Source organism: Pongo pygmaeus, chromosome 7, assembly GCF_028885625.2.
Source record: "Pongo pygmaeus isolate AG05252 chromosome 7, NHGRI_mPonPyg2-v2.0_pri, whole genome shotgun sequence".
Taxonomy (NCBI): domain Eukaryota; kingdom Metazoa; phylum Chordata; class Mammalia; order Primates; family Hominidae; genus Pongo; species Pongo pygmaeus.
Window position 1 is genome coordinate 125,528,636 of NC_072380.2, and position 16,786 is coordinate 125,545,421.

Sequence of the window (16,786 nt, forward strand, 5' to 3'; positions counted from 1 at the left end):
GTTGCTCTGTCACCCAGGCTGGAATGCAGCAGCAGGGTTATAGCTCATTCATCCTTAAACTCCTGGACTCAAGTGATCCTTCCACCCCAGCCTCCTGAGTAACTGCGACTAAAGACATGTGCCACCATGCCCACCTGGCTAATTTTTAAAAATTGTTTTGTAGAAAAAGGGTCTTGCTATGTTGCTCAGGATGGTCTCAAATTCCTGGCCTCAAGTGATCCTCTCACCTTGGCCTCCCAAAGTAGCTCCCAGGTATGAGTCACTGCATCTGGCCTCATTTTTTCTTTATTGATATTTATTTATTTATATTTATTGATATTTAATTTTATTGTACTTGCACAGAGTAATTCACTTTAAATAAAGTATTTCAATTAAATAAACCATTTGAACAAAAAAAAAATAAGTACCATTGGCAGGGGTTAGGAATAGTTAAGGTAGTGCTATACAGATATGGTTCACTTAGGAGGAGTGGAAATAAAAGATCAGCGCCTTTAAAATTCTACTGCCAAGCCTGGGTGTTCTATAAATAGTGACCAGAGCTACTTTTCTTGGCTTGGGGAACCTTCTAGTTGGTTTTTCTAATTTCTATCTAATTCTTTTGTATCAAGATCTTCACTCTGCTACTAGGTTCTTTCTGAATCATGCTTTGTTAAGACTGCCAACCTGGCTTTAATTTCAGTTTATCCCTGTACTGCTGCCTCAGGTTTGCTCTTGTTAGTGCCTACTCCATTGTAGTAGATACTGTCAATGCTCCAGGTGATCAATAACCCCCTTGGATGCTTTTTGCCCTTTCTGTTATCTGTTCATTATCTTCCATATACTATGCATTTGTCTCTAAACGTGTATAGCTGAGTCTTCTAGAGGCTGCTTTCAGGCTACAGGAGCCCACTTGGTCCACACATGAGCCCTGAAAGATCTGGGTATCACTTACCCTAAGATCATGGGGTGCAGAAGTATGACAGCACAGCTTCTTTGCCTTGAGTTGGGACAAACTATCAGGTGTAATTTACACTGCATGAGATCCAGCAGAGGCTTGGATTTTGTCTGAAATTGACCTTGCTTAACTTCCTTCTTGTCCTGCCTCTCCCACTCCCTGAATAATTTCTCCTGGATGCACTTTCTTAATGAATCAGCAGCATATAATTCCTTCTCTTGGGCCTGCTTTTTCAGGAACATAAATGAAGACAGCTGTAGTCTGCAGAAAAGTGACTCTCTATGCCTGGCTGAGGTTTCAGACCTGGCACTGAAGCTTGGCACAAGTACCGAATCTCCAAATATTTGGCACAAAGAACTAGTACCTATAAATGGGCTCACTAAATGAAGTGTCAAAAGGCTATCTCTAAAGATGGAAAAGTGACAAGAATTGTTCAGATGACAATGTTACAGGTGAGTTCAAGAGTGTATTCTGATGCCTGAAGACTTTATGGGGAGGAAGATTAAGATTGTATCTAATGGATCTAAAGAAAAAACATGGGCTTAAATGTATTGAATGTACAAAGGTAATATTTCACAGTTTAATAATTTTACCCTCATAAATTGGACCTTCACTACTTGTTTTTAAAATAAGTCAAAGAATGGAATGGCCTGTCTGAAAAGGAACTTCATCTCCTACTAGAAAAGGCTGTCCTTTACCTGAATTTAAGTTTGGGGCAAGTGTCCATAAAAACATAAGAGCAGAGAAAAACTCATTTAATACTTCAGTTCAACAGAAATCAAATCTATGTTTCAGAATGATATGAAATGTTGTAATGAAGTTTTATCAGAACTATATGAAAAACCCAGTAACTATGCCTTATGGTAGCTCTAGAGAAAATAATATGTAGGCACAAATATTATTTAATATAAATGTAGTTAGCATTTATTTATAAAGCAGTACAAATACCAACAAAATATTTGCTATTCATTGTGCACTTATCTTAGACTGTGCTGTATTAAAGCACCTAGTAATTTCCGAATAATATATATTGCTTATTCATATTAATTAATTATTTTATTTATTCAATAAATGTTAACTGGTCACCCACTATGAGCTAGGTACTATGCTTATGCTTACACATCCTTAATTACTCAACATATCTCAATATATGTACAATGGTCTATCTGATAATGTCATTCACTAAAAGTCATCTTTGGAATAAGGGATGGGATGAAAAATGAGCATATATAATTCCTTAAACTTACAAGATAATTTCCAATGTACAAAGTGCTGTTTTATTTATTAACTTGTGTGATACTTCAAGACTCCTATGACATGGTAAGGCATGGATGATTACTCCTAATTTAAAGATGAGAAAACTGAGATTCAGAGAGGTGAGATGATCTGCACAACAATTCAGGGCTTTTGACTCAGGTTCACATTCTATCCATGTCTTATTCCACAAAAGAAAGGCTTTTATAAATAGGGTGGGAAGCTCCAGAGTGAATTTTTAAATATGTACACTTAAAATCATACCAGTCCCTTGACCTCCTTCATTAATTCACCTTGGTCATGGTAAGCCATATTCTCTAAATCTTAAGATCCACAAGTGATGTGAGGCAAATTTAAAACAAAGTAAATATTCATAGTTTTAAAATACAAAAACAAATATGTGCTTTTGTCTAGTGTTATGCAACATTTTTTAAAGCCATAGTCAATACTTATTCTTTTGATGATATATTTTATTTCTTCTGACAATTAAGACTTCTACTAGGCTAGCGAGAGTTATAATCTGAACTGAAGTCAACCTCATATGCCTGTCTTTATTCTCTATGAATTATATTCTTCTATGCCCAGTTAATTTAATCTTTCATTACTTACCTCTCAATGAATTGTATTTTCTTCGTTGTGAGATTTGCTGACATCCTGGAGTCATCAAAATTATCCTTATAACAATAACTCAATATTGATAAAAGTATATTACATTTAAAGAGAGCAGGGGGTGGTCAAAAAGCCACAAAGAATTATGCTCCTCTACATTTTCAGCTTAGTTCTTTACATCATATGGAAGAATTGCCTAATTAAAATCATTGCAATTTTACTACAATTTACATGTTTATTAGCAACCTAACAAAGTAAAGGTAGCCAACCAACACTAGCAAGTGTTTTAATCAGCTAGATTTTCTCCAACCAGATATGGATAAAAATAGAAGAAATAAGCATATTATCAATTTTCAGGCTACAGTGGAATGTGCTAGAATTATTCTAGAAGCAAACTGGGATGTTAAATATTGGATTAGACTCCATTTATACTAGATCAGGAGATAAAAACAAAATGATGTATATCATTATCTCCCTGTCTCAGAGTTTTCTGGTGAGAAGTAACAGAAAACCATTTTGGCTGGCTTAAGTAAAATATGTATTTTAAGTTATGGGGTAGGACACAGAAGTAAGCAAAAGCTAAAATTCCAGATTAAATAAAGGATAGGAGCCCAGGAAACTTTGGGTTCTAGGTAGCAGGAAAGAATCAGTGATCATTGTAAGAGTCAATGCCTAGTTTTGAATCCAGTTTCTTAAAGTTAAATTGTAGCGTTTGGCAAATTACTTTCTCTCTCTGACTCTATTTCCTCATATGAAAAATAGGGATAATAATTGTACCTACATGTTAGGGTTGTTGTAAAACTAAATTAAATATTGTAAGCAAAGGCTTTAGAAACATTCTTCATGTATAGTAAACATCCAGTGAACAATAACTATTGTTGTTTACTATTATTCTGAAGGGTTTTCCTTCTGATAAATCAACACCAATATTTTTCAATGTGTGCTATTTTTTTCAAGGTTCAGTAAGAAATGGAGTGACTAAACTTGGGTCACATGACATGAGGAGTGTATTAATAAATGCTTAACAATTGGCTCTTTGAAAAACATGCTTATTAAAAATTTACTTATATAAAGGATGTGTAACACAGAATTTACAAATAATGACAAATATACAATAGTCTTGATAATAAATTCCACACAGCCAAATGCTTTGCAGAAAATGCTTTTGTTGATGTCTGCCAAACATTTGTATCTGTAGCTAACTCATGGTTACAAATTGATGAATGGACTGGTATAGTTCTCACATGAATGTTGGTTGATATTTAATTTATGTTAATGAGTGAAACATAATTATAAAAATGAATACATATGTTGAAACATCATTTGTTTGTCAACGATGTGAATGACTTCATTACTGAATCAGATCATAGTTTTTGAATACTGGAAGAATATTTCCTCAATTTTTTTGTGCCATTCACAATGTAATCACTACAGACTCAATACACTTCAAAATTGAATCTTTAGTACCAACATTTTCTTCTTCACTTTCTATATCTACACAATGAAGAAAAGTTCTGATTTCTTGAGTTTGCCTATTTCTATAGTGTAAATTGTACCACTATGTCCAAATTGAAGCTGCCAAAGAGACTGAATACAGATTGGGGAAGAGATGCACTGTCTTTCATCATTATATAGTAGCTCCAGCATATGGTCAACATAGATTTAAATAACCTCAGGGGCATAGCTAATAGTAAAGACTAGTAAAAGATTATGAAATAATGAGTTTTGTGTAGTTATTACTTTTGTTTTTAATATAACATTTTTTAGTTCAGATGATTTCAATTTTATTATTGGATATGCTTAACAACCAGCTTGTTATATTCCTTATAATTACATCAGTGCTCTCAAGAGCTGATAAAAGTTACTTCCAGCATACCACTGTATGGGATCTTCTTGGCAAATGAAGGTGGAAGGGTTAGGGACAGCGTAACTTTGATTGAAGTCCCCTCCAGGACCACCCAGAATGGCAGAAAGGTAGTTTTTTGGCTTTTAAAAATTATGGAGAACAGATGGATGCTGTGTAAGCAAAAAAACTAACATGGATTCAAGTCTACTACAGGCCCAGTTTCACGTTTTTTCTCATTCTTCCCCCTGATAATCTACCTGAGAACAATGTAAAACCCATGAGAGAGAGAATCGTGATATAAAGGATACAAGGGAATTGTGATATAAAGGACTTTTGAGCCGGGCGCGGTGGCTCACGCCTGTGATCCCAGCACTTAGGAGGCCAAGGTGGGCAGATCATGAGGTCAGGACTTCGAGACCAGCCTGGCCAACATGGTGAAACCCCATCTCTACTAAAAATGCAAAAATTAGCCAGGTGTGGTGGCGTGTGCCTGTAATCCCAGCTACTCGGGAGGCTGAGGCAGGAGAATTGCTTGAACCTGGCAGGCGAAGGTTGCAGTGAGCTGAGATTGTGCCATTACACTCCAGCCTGGGGGACAGGGCAAGACTCCATCTCAAAAAAAAAAAAAAAAAAAAAAAAAAGACCTTTGAATCGTCAGCTTCAAGAACTACACCTGGGATTAGTAGCTACTCAATACATATTTATTTGAATGAATAAATAAGTATTCCCCAGTAGAAAGAAAGTCTCAGAGGATAGCATCAGTTGTAAAATTTGAGAGGACACCTATTAGATAAATGGCAACAAGTAGATGGCAGTAAAGGAAGATAAAGGTTATTTTGGGAAGATTGGTTCAGGGGTCAACAGAGCAGTGAGGGAACCAGGAGCAGCAAGTCAGACAATTTGCTTAGAGAAGTTATTTTAGTGGGTTTCAAAGCTCCAGAAAGGAGGGTATGGATCAGCAATAGGACTTCAGTACCTGAAAAAGGGACTAGTGATGACAAGGGAAGATCCCAACCTAACAATTAAAGATAGTAGAATGGACACATGGGTAGAAAACAGGACAGATTTCCAATCACTAACACCAAACTTAAACACTCAAAAATAAATCCGAAACTTAATTTTCATTATAAGGCATGTGATAAGATTAGAATTAAGGGTGACTTCAAGTTAAGTCCTAGAATATCAGTTTAGGACTGAAATTTGGATTTTTTTGTTTTCCTGCAAAAGTCAACATTTATACTTACTTGAAAAAAGTGGAGTCAATGATATAGTAAGAAGGACTGGACCCAGAATACAAGAAAGGGACTGTATGCTTCTCTCATTTGATCTTTTAATTTTTAAGGCAAATACACTTGAGTAATTCTGATCACTGTATTTTATTTTAATCAGTGCTTTCCAATCTTGAATACGAGAAGTACTTTGTAAGTAATATGAAGGAAATTTGAATGAAAATAATTAATGGGACACTCACACGAGATAGAGTTGTTCATCCATTATCAAATAAGAAAAAATAGGTCAGGCGCGGTGGCTCACGTCTATAATCCCAGCACTTTGGGAGGCCAAGGCGGGTGGATCGCGAGGTCAGGAGATCGAGACCATTCTGGCTAACACGGTGAAACCCCGTATCTACTAAAAATACAAAAAATTAGCTGGGCGTGGTGGCGGGTGCCTGTAGTCCCAGCTACTCGGGAGGCTGAGGCAGGAGAACGGCGTGAATCTGGGAGGCGGAGCTTGCAGTGAGCCGAGATCGTGCCACTGTACTCCAGCCTGGGTGACAGAGTGAGACTCTGTCTCAAAAATAAATAAATAAATAAATAAATAGCAAGTGTTGTTCTGATTATATTAATAATACAAATACATTTTGCAATTTTTGTTACTAATGTTATATATTTACATTTCAAATAGTAGTTCAAATATACTTGAGACACGTAATCTGATTCTTCCATGGATATTTGTTTCCTGGGTTAGGAATGGGCAGTCTTCAATCACATAAAAATGTAACATTAGAAGTATACAGAAAAATATGCAAGAATATTTTCAACTAGGCATCCTACTCATTAGCTTTTGCCAGTTGTTCATCACTTTCTTTTTTTTTTTTTTTCCCTTGAGACGGAGTCTGACTCCGTCGCCCAGGCTGGAGTGCAGTGGCATGATCTCGGCTCACTGCAAGCTCTGCCTCCCGGGTTCAAGCGATTCTCCTGCCTCAGCCTCCCTAGTAGCTGGGACTACAGGTGCCTGCCATCATGCCCTGCTAATTTTTGTATTTTTAGTAGAGACAGGGTTTTGCCATTTTGGCAATGCTGCTCTCAAACTCCTGACCTCAAGTGATATGCCCTCTTCAGCATCTCAAAGTGTTCGGATTACCGGTGTGAGCCACCACACCTGGCCGTTCATCCACTATGTATTCTAACTGTGGCTTTCCCTCTAAGACTTTCTTTGAGATCTTTTAGTCTCATGGTTTCAAATAACATCTATAGCTGACAATTTGCAAACTTTCACCTCTATCCTTTTAAAAAAAGATATCTGGATTTTATATCCAACTTGATATCCAATCTAACAGGTATTTCAAATGTAACAAAGATAAACTGTTTTTTCTCCTAAACCAGCTCCACCTGTAGCTTTTCCCTTTTACTTGAAAGCAATATTGTGCTAATTATTTATCTGCTGTCTCTTAGCTCTAGCCAACCCTTCTGTATTCTGCCCTTTGATATTTGGGTTGGAACGCTGCACATTACAATTCTCAGATTCTTTTTTTTTCTTTAGTGGCTGCCTAAACCTGCTAGCTCACATACTTTCCTCAGAGGTGTGACCACCAACCATGAAAGATTTCCTCCTTTGAAATTTGAGCACCAGGTCTAGACTGTTTTTACTGCAAGCTCTTAGGTTCTGGTAATACCATAGTTTTTACTTTTCTTTTGGATGAAAAAAGGATGGTATCTGTCTACATAGTTATTGCTTCTTCATTAATTTTTACTCTTTATGCATTATATATGCAATGCCTGTGTAACAATTCCCCAAATTAAATTCCATTCATTTAAAATAGCTAATATAGATTATATTTTTCTGACTAGACCTTGTCAGTGTAGTCCTTCATATTAAGAGTAAGCCTAAGACTTTCAAAAATGGGTTTTGTGGGAGTGGTTTGCTTATTTTTTGGTCTTGCCAGAGCTGAGTTCTTGGACAGTAAAAAATGTCATATGCAATTACTTATCTTTTGTGATTGAAACAGATTTTGAAAACAAAATTTGTGGGGAGAGGGCAAGGGGTTGCTGCACTTGATGGCTAACATATCCAAGACTACAAGGACAATGGAGGGAGATGGTGATTGATGACTGCATTGAAGCCAGAAACAGAAATTACAGCTCACATCATGGTCAGAGAACAAGAGACCTTCTATGGCGAACCTGTAGCACTGGGCAGGTATGGCTAAAATATACCCCAAATTTAATTATGCAAGTTACCTAATTAGAATGTAATCTGAACTTACAGACTCACAAAGTTTCTTATGTGGAAGCTAGGGAATTCACTGAGAAAGAATGGGATCATGAAATTTAAAATGGAGACATTTGGATGCTCTGTGATAAAGTACAGAATCTTAAAACCCAAGTCTTTCAGAGTCATTTCTGCCAATTTCTGCCATTCCATTTTTCCTTTCCCTGAAGTCCTAGCAAAAACTTCACCTGAGGCAATAACCTTGCAATGAGGCATTTATTCTCTTCAATATCCATCACCATCACCTTTCATTCTCCACACAGAGCAATCCAATAGAAATCTCAGTGGTGATGGAAATGGTCAATATGGTAGCCACTAGCAATACGTGGCTATTGAGCACTAGAAATAAGGCTAGTTTGAACTGTGATGTGATAAACTTGCTAGATACATTCTAGATTTCAAAGATTAAGAATAAAAAAAGAGATGGTAAATTCTTGCATTAATTTTATGCCAAATGCATGTTGAAATCATAATATCTGTGGTTAAATAAAATATAAAATTAAAATTAATTTCATCTCTTAAAAAATGTGGCTACTGGAAAATTTAAAATTAAATATGCAGCTCACATTCCATTTCTATCAGCTAGACCAATATCCTTCAAACTCTTGCTCACATAAATAAAAAGATTTTGGAAACTGTACTTTCTCCTACAATTTTACATTGACATCTATTATTTAAAATTCTTAGTGTGAATAGCTGCAAAGGATGCAATTTCTACTCCAATTTTACAAGTATTTTAAATATAGTTTTCTCAAAATCTTGCATCATTAGTTAACTCAATTTATAGAAAGTGTGCATGATATTTTATAAATGGAAAAACTGTAAAATCCATCAGACAAATCAGAAACTCTTTCTGTCTAAAAAAGTGAGACTTTCTGTTTTAATTAAAATTGGCCTATAATATCGCAAGTATCATGAGTTCTATATAAGGATAAATAGAGATACAAATAGAGGGATTAAAAAATGGATGGATGAATGACAGTTAGATGATAGATGACAGATAGATACATAATATACATACCGGTATACACAAATAGATACATAGAGAAATAGATGATAGATACACAGATGCATAGATGCAGACATGGGCATTTCTTTGAGTTTGTTGCTTGGTTAATAGGATATGATTCCCTTCAAATATGTCTTAGTGAAGCTTTTCTTTTTTTTCTTTGTCTCAAGATCTGTCCCTGAGGAGCTATGAATCTGGAATTTCCTATTCTAATTCTCCAGGGTTTTATTTACACTCCAGCAATGTAACATATTTTTATTCCAGTTGGAGAAGTAACATATGATTATCTTTTGAAACTTGGAAAAACAAGTATAAGAGGGAAAGTAATAAAGAAGAATAAACAGATTCAGGTATGTCTTCAGTCTTCATTTCACACATGGAGCTAGTGTTGAATGTGTACCTTAATGCAAGAAGAACAATTAATTCAAAGACTAGATATGTTTAAAGTGCTAGTCTAATATTTTAACTTGCTGTTATGAAGAAACCCTCAATTATTTTCATTACTCAAATGCCATAATTAAAGGAAACATTCCCTTACAGAAGCTTGTGGAAGGGGCATAAATGAACATCAAAAATGTATATTAGTTTAGATTATAATGCTCAGTTTACATTTTATTTTCTGTGAACTTAATTGCAAGGTCTGTAAACTGATTAGTAATAATAATTTAATATTTAATGTTTTAGAATAAGACAGTCACCTATAAATTATTCAACCATATAATGAAATATAGAAGAAAATTATATGTAATGATAATTTTGCATTAATACATGTTAAGTCCAGTAAATAACAGGAGGGAAGTGTGTTTCTGAGGAGATGGTAGCATTTGGCAATAAAAGTAGGTGTCATTTAAGGTGAACTTACTTTATATCAGGAATTTCACATGTTCTTATCTGTGCAACCTTATGATATGGTAATATGACCTCTACTCTATGAAAAAGAGACTGTGGCTGGGCCCTCATAGTGAGAGTGACAGCCCAAATTGAAACTTGTTTAATTAATTTCATCAAATTTTAAATCTCAGGTTACTTTTTCCATCAACCATGTACTTTTTAGTACATTTAGAACACCATAATTGCTCAAATATACAGGAAAACATGAACAATAATTACTGAACAAATTATAAATGTAGAGGTATTAATCATCTTGGTTAATTGGGATGTATGCCAACTAGTACAGCTGTGTGCTTATGATTTATACCAACAATTTCCTCCTGAAAAGGGTTCCAAGGAGTAATCTATGAAAGCAAATACTTCTAACAGTGTTTTTAAAACTATGTGCTATAAACTGTTAGGGCATCATGAAATTAATTTAGTGGGGCATAATCAATGCTTTAATAATAAACAGATTACAGTCAACTAGAATGGAAAATACAGGAGTGCATTCATGTAAGGGAAAATGTTTTATATGTGTGAAACTGTGGTGTGTGTGTGTGTGTGTGTCTGTGTGTTTGAACTAGGTCACAAGGTAAAATATAATCCTTATTGTGGCTCATGATGAATAATTCTTGTAAACAAATTTCTGTAAGACATCTTAAAAAAGAGTTAACCTGACAGATCAAAATTAAGTGTCTACATTTATTAATAAAAAATAGCAAGGAACTGAAAGTAATTATGTCCTTCTAAGAAAATAATTTGCATTTTTTGGAGAAAAAGGAGAAATAAATTTGAGTAGATTAGGTAATACAAACAAGTAGAAATGTGACAACCTTGGAAACTTCAGGTAATTCCATAATAATAATGATTTAAAGTTAGCAAAGCAAACATCTTATAGAATATGAGATAATACCACATGTTGATGACAATTACATGTAATTGTGAAGACAAAACAATATCTCCATCTCAATGCAAGATTAATTAAATGTGTTTATTCCATACTTTATAATGAATTTGCTTCATGTCTATCTTGGAAAAAGATATTTATACCTTACTGTGAGATAAGTCTTTGTACCTACACATATCTCATAAAGTAAACACCTCTGACCTTTGCTAACTATGTGATCTTTGACAAGTTATTTATAGGTTTGCTTAAATGCAGACAATAAAAGTATCTCCCTCATGAGAGACTTACAAGGATTAAATAATTCATAAAAAATGCTAGAAAAAAACTGCTGAGAATAGTGTAAGCATGCTGCTAAGTGTTCAACAAATGTCAGTTTTCCAAGCACTTCATGTTTTTTTTTCCTCAAAAACAGTAATTTGCACAGAGAAATAAATCAATAAATATTTGTTGCATTGAATTGAACTGACGACACAGGTTGGGTGGATAACATGATTTCCTTCATGCAACTGAGGGGTTTGATTTAGAAATTTACCCAAGTTTATAGAGATAATTTGGGGCAGAGTAGGTTTCTGATCTAGTTCTTCTGATTTATAAATCAGGGCTCTTCTACGAGACAAATCTAATAGTCCCTTGGTTGAGTTTTAAACCAACTCTGCTGATCTTAGAATTAGGTTTCAAGAACTTGAAAAGTGATCACAAAAATTCCCAGGAGGCAATATATACTTTAATAACAATCAATTAATAATGTATTTCAAGGTCTTATTAGCTTTACTAACAACTGTGTTTGCATTATCTTATTTCTTATGATACTATAAAATACATGTCTTTATCATTCACATTTCATAGATAAAGAAACAACATTAGAGAGGTTAAATAACTTAAAGTTATCTGAAAATTATATATCAGTATATGAAACACAATCTGGCCCAATTTCATGAGCTCTACCACCAAACTTTTTAAAATCTAGCCCAAAGAAGTCACCACATAATTTGAAGATTTGAGAGAAACGATGATTTTTCCTATTTAGGTCCTCTCCATTGCTATAAAATCACATCTTACAAACAGAAGCAGGATAGCAAGAGCAGGAAAGAAAAACCAGCAAAATTTTCAACTGCGTTACATTCATTGTGTTATAATTTTGCTTGAGGTATAGTGGCACATACATATTTAGATGTGTTACTCATATTAGAATCAAATAGAAAGGCAATTCAACTTTTTGAAATATCCATAATATAAATTCTTTATTAGTGCAGAGCACATTAAACCAACTATTTCAAATAAATAGCTATGTGATATATAGCAATAGAGAAACATTGAAATTAAAGTCAGCTATGTATAAAAACAGGATTGACCTGAATGATGTGTCAAACAGAAAAGACACAAAAACAGCCACTATTCATGATTCCTTTTAAAAAGGATACATTTACAACCTTCAAAAATGTATCTCAGAAAGCATTAATTTATAATTTTAACCTTTTGGTTTATATGTTAGTAGCTTGGAGTAGAATTGTATTATTTTTATTTTTTCTCAAATTTCTCATATAAATCTGGTTTATAAACGGTTAAGTAGGGAATATTGCCAAAATCCTACTTGAGTTATAAATTTTCCATACTGCATGTTCCGTATTATTTCTTTGCCTTTGTCTTTATGATTATGACTTTTTTTTTTTTAATCACAGATGGTGTTCTCTTACCTTATTTGTATTCACTGCTGTGATGACCCAGACACATTGTGCATTGCTGTCATACTGGAACGGAAAGTTGGGAGATGTAAAGGTACCACTTGGTCCTTGAAGATTAGAGCCACACGTTTTCACTAAAAGAGAAATTGCATTTCAAAAGATGAACATATGTCACATGTAAAATTGCAACAATAAAATATCTTGCAAATAGACTTTACATTCAAAATGACACAATTATAACCACATTGAAATATATATTATGGTATTCTAATGTCACTTATCAAAATACGGTGTTTTTAACACCCTGGGATTCACAAGCTCGATATTTTCAACATTAATGGAAAACTAGTTATGAATAGAAATTTGAGGCATGATAAATTGTTCTCTGACTTTAAATAGGTGTGTTTAATTAGAGAAAGATATATGTACCCAATATTGTGTTAACAAAAATATACAAAGAGAGTGAAACAGAGCCTTGTGTTAATGAAGCAATCTAAAAAGTGTTTTCATTTGTGTTTATTAAGTACCCTAGGACTCACAATAGTGCAGTTGAGAACCATGAATAGAAAAACTTCTCTTTCTGTACTTATAACTATGAATTAAAGAACTCAGACTAAAAAAAAAAAGCAGTTACATTTAAGTAATTGTAATGAATTCCCACAAAAGTTGAAAGTTGTAGCATTTTCTCAGTTTCTAACCCATCTTTCTTCTACTTAATAAATGAGCTAGTGACCATACTGTTTCTGTTTCTTAACTTGCTTCTTGACCACCACAAATTTCTGGATGCCACTGCTTTTGATTTGGATTTCTTTGCCCCGTTCTATCAAATCCTGCCCATATTATCATTTTCTAATCTGTCAAAAATAATCTATTGTATATTTAAATGATGAACAGTTGAATGTATATTTTCATATGCACTTAAATCTTTACATAGTTATCATCATCACCACTTTGAAAATCAGTTTATGGACCTCCTAAAAGTTTGCTTGACATGGTCAAAGTCATGCTTCTAGTATATAGTAGTCAGAATTTCGGCCCAGGTCTTCTAACTCACGTCTTGTTTTTTACATCACTAAAAGTGTGTTTTTCTTGTATGTTACATGTAGATTTCTTTATTAGTTTCTTCTCTTTATAGCATAAATCTATTTCAGACAACTTTCCTGCAACTTGATGGTTATATCTTGTGTTGATTTAATAGTTATAGTACTTTTAATTATCTTGAGTGTGTGTGTATAATTTCTATATTTTAACCAATAAAATCATATTATTTTGTATATAAAAATAATAAATTGTATTTTTCTTCCCTTACCATTATTTGCAATTCAATCTTTTTTCCCCATTTACTACTTAACTTCTTGTAAATATTCTATGCTCACTATGCAATTTTGCTCTCCCCTTTCACTCTTCAAAATATTTCAGTCTGATTCTGATTCTCATTTCAGTGTTTAAATTGCTTTTTCAAAGCCAGCAATGAACTCATAATTGCTAAATATAGTATCTCTTCATTTTTCCACATATTTGATATCTCAGCAGTAATGCAAAGTATTGATAATATTGATAAGCTTTGTTTGAAATTCTCTGCCTTGCCTTACATAGTATTAAGCTCTCCTGATTATTTGCATGTATGTTTTAAATAGTTCTGCTCTACCATATTATTTGTTCCGGTTTTATTTTTCCCATCTGACCCTTAAGTAGCATAATTCTAAATTGATTTAATCTCTTCTTTTCTATTTGTTCAATGGTTTCTCTGAATAGTTAAACTAATTCACTTCTATGACTGGAAAGGACATTTCTGTTTGATAGCTCTCAAATCTACATCGCCAGCTTTGGCATCTCTCCTGATTTCTAGATTAATTTTCTGTCTGCTGGACATTCCATTAGATGCTTTGAGGAAGCACTTTCAATTAAATATTTCTTGAATAGACTATCCAGATCCTCGCCTTGCATAATATATACTCCTCAAAGTCTATTCTGTTTTCCTCCATGGAAACATCTCTGTTTTGCTTCATTTCTTTTCTTCCCAGTGTCCAGTGCTTCTTCCTCATTTTTCTTGTACTGATAATAGCTTCTTAACCCCTTTTCTAGACTCCAACTTCTCTATTACATCCTCCTCACTGCTACTATATTTATCTTTCTAAAACACAGATTTAATTACATTACCTAACTGCATGAAAGCTTGGTATCTATTTCCAATGGAATAAAGTACAAATTCCTAATAGGGAGTATAAAATTATTCCTGTGAGGACCTAAATTTATTTTCTAGTACAATGACCTACCATTTTACATAGTCATACACTTTACTTGTGCCAGAACAGACATCTTGCTCTTCTTTGAATTTATCATACTCTTTATAATTTTCTATATTTTTCATGCTGTTTTCTAGGTCTAGAATATTATTCCTTCTTACATTTACTTGCAGATATTCTATTTACTTAAACAAAGCCAAGGTGATGTGCCACTTCTTTCCATAAGAAGGGTTTCTAATTCTTCCACTAAGGGTTCTGTAATGGATTGTACATTTCATAGCACATTATTTGAACAGCACATTTATACAAGTGTTTAGGTGCTAGTGGCCTGATAGGGAATGCAGCCTGAAAGAGTCTAAAAACTTTATAGAAATGAGAAATTTATAGCAATCACAAAGCAATTGGTTTGTAGTGGCTATAGCTTTCTGATTGAATATACTCCTCTGAGTGGTACTTAATACTTCGTAATTCTCTGGCATCCTTTGTTTTCTAAACTATATACACACTTAGAATCTTTTGAAGTCAAGGCCTTGTTTATCATCTTTGTTAACTCATAGTACAATGGCTTTCATGATGTAGGTAGGTTTGCTAAAGAAACAAATATCCAAGTTCTTTCACACAGCTCTTAAATTAACTATAAAATAGTGCTCTCTTCATGCTGATGAAGAATCTTCATAAATATGTTTCACAGTGAAAAACTGTCTTCTATGAAAATGATTTTCTTTTTCTATAAAAATAAGGCAAAAACATTTATAAAATGGCAAGTAACAATCACCTGTAAATATTTCGGTCTGCTTATCTGCTTCCATCCAAACCTGACAGTAACCACTTAACAAGTTGTACAGCTACAGACATTTTTGTTTTGTGGCACTATGAGTTTTTGCATATTTCTTGTTTTCTTAATGGATTTGTGTGTTTTAACAAACATAGCTAATTCTATAACATTAGTCTGAAGTTTTTTTTGCATATATCATGACGACTATTCTAGGTCAGTACATATAGGTTTTTTTCTTTTGCAGATTTAACAGTACAAACGGAAGCTGATAGAACTACTGGACGTTTTTGACAGGCTTCCACTATGAGAATAGCACAGGATAATTAGGAGGTTTCCTTAATCCTGCAGTGGGAAATAAGAAGACATGTAGAACAGACCTGCTATTTGAACAGAGTTGCAGAATTTCACACGTAGCAACACAAATACAATGAAGATCTTGGTACATTTATGTATTATGTTTTATAGTTGAAAAAATAAAAACAAATTCGTTATTATGGAAAGCCAAACTGCAAAATCTCAGTGGCTTACAACAATGAGTAATTTTTCTCTTCATTTCCATTGTATTTGTGCTTTACACTTGTGTTATTATTGTAGGATTAATTCTTAGAAGAAATATTAATTAGTTACAATATGTGAGCATTTAAAAATTTGATAAATATGCCTAAATTACTCTCCAAAAGTTTGTTCAGTATACTCCCAAAAATAATATTAAAAAGAGAATAGTTCCCCAGGCTGTCGCCAAAATAATAGTATCAATCATTATGCTTTTGCCATTCTGTCAGGAATGTCACTGTTTTAATTTCCAATTCTTTCTCTACGTTTTTAGTATGCTTTAACAGAAGTCTTTATTGTTGTCTCTATTTTTTGCTCTGACTTTTCTCTTTGTACACTTTTCCTCATTTCAATTTTTTTCTTGCTGATTTATAGAAACTTCCTGTGTGTTACTAATATTAACCCTTTTATATGTGCTACAAATATATTCTTACAGACTTTTGTTGTTTTCGATTTTGCTTTGAATTAACTTTTCTCTGTAAACATAAAAATATGTGTAAATCTGTCAGTGTCTTCTTTTAGATCTTGTATTTTATATCCCACTCAAGAAAGATTTTCTTCAAATCTAAGATTGAAATACAACCTTTATTTCTCATTCTTTAATAGT

At 33.6% G+C, this 16,786-nt stretch overlaps 1 protein-coding gene across 1 annotated transcript in view; it reads right to left on the reverse strand.

Annotated features, from left to right (window-relative positions):
* Positions 1–16,786, reverse strand: part of CSMD3 (CUB and Sushi multiple domains 3) — a 1,221,229-nt gene that overhangs the window by 638,287 nt on the left and 566,156 nt on the right. The window contains exon 11 of the mRNA XM_054498903.2: positions 12,619–12,740. Within this exon, the coding sequence (XP_054354878.2) occupies positions 12,619–12,740 (122 nt within the window). The remainder of the gene's footprint in view (positions 1–12,618; positions 12,741–16,786) is intronic.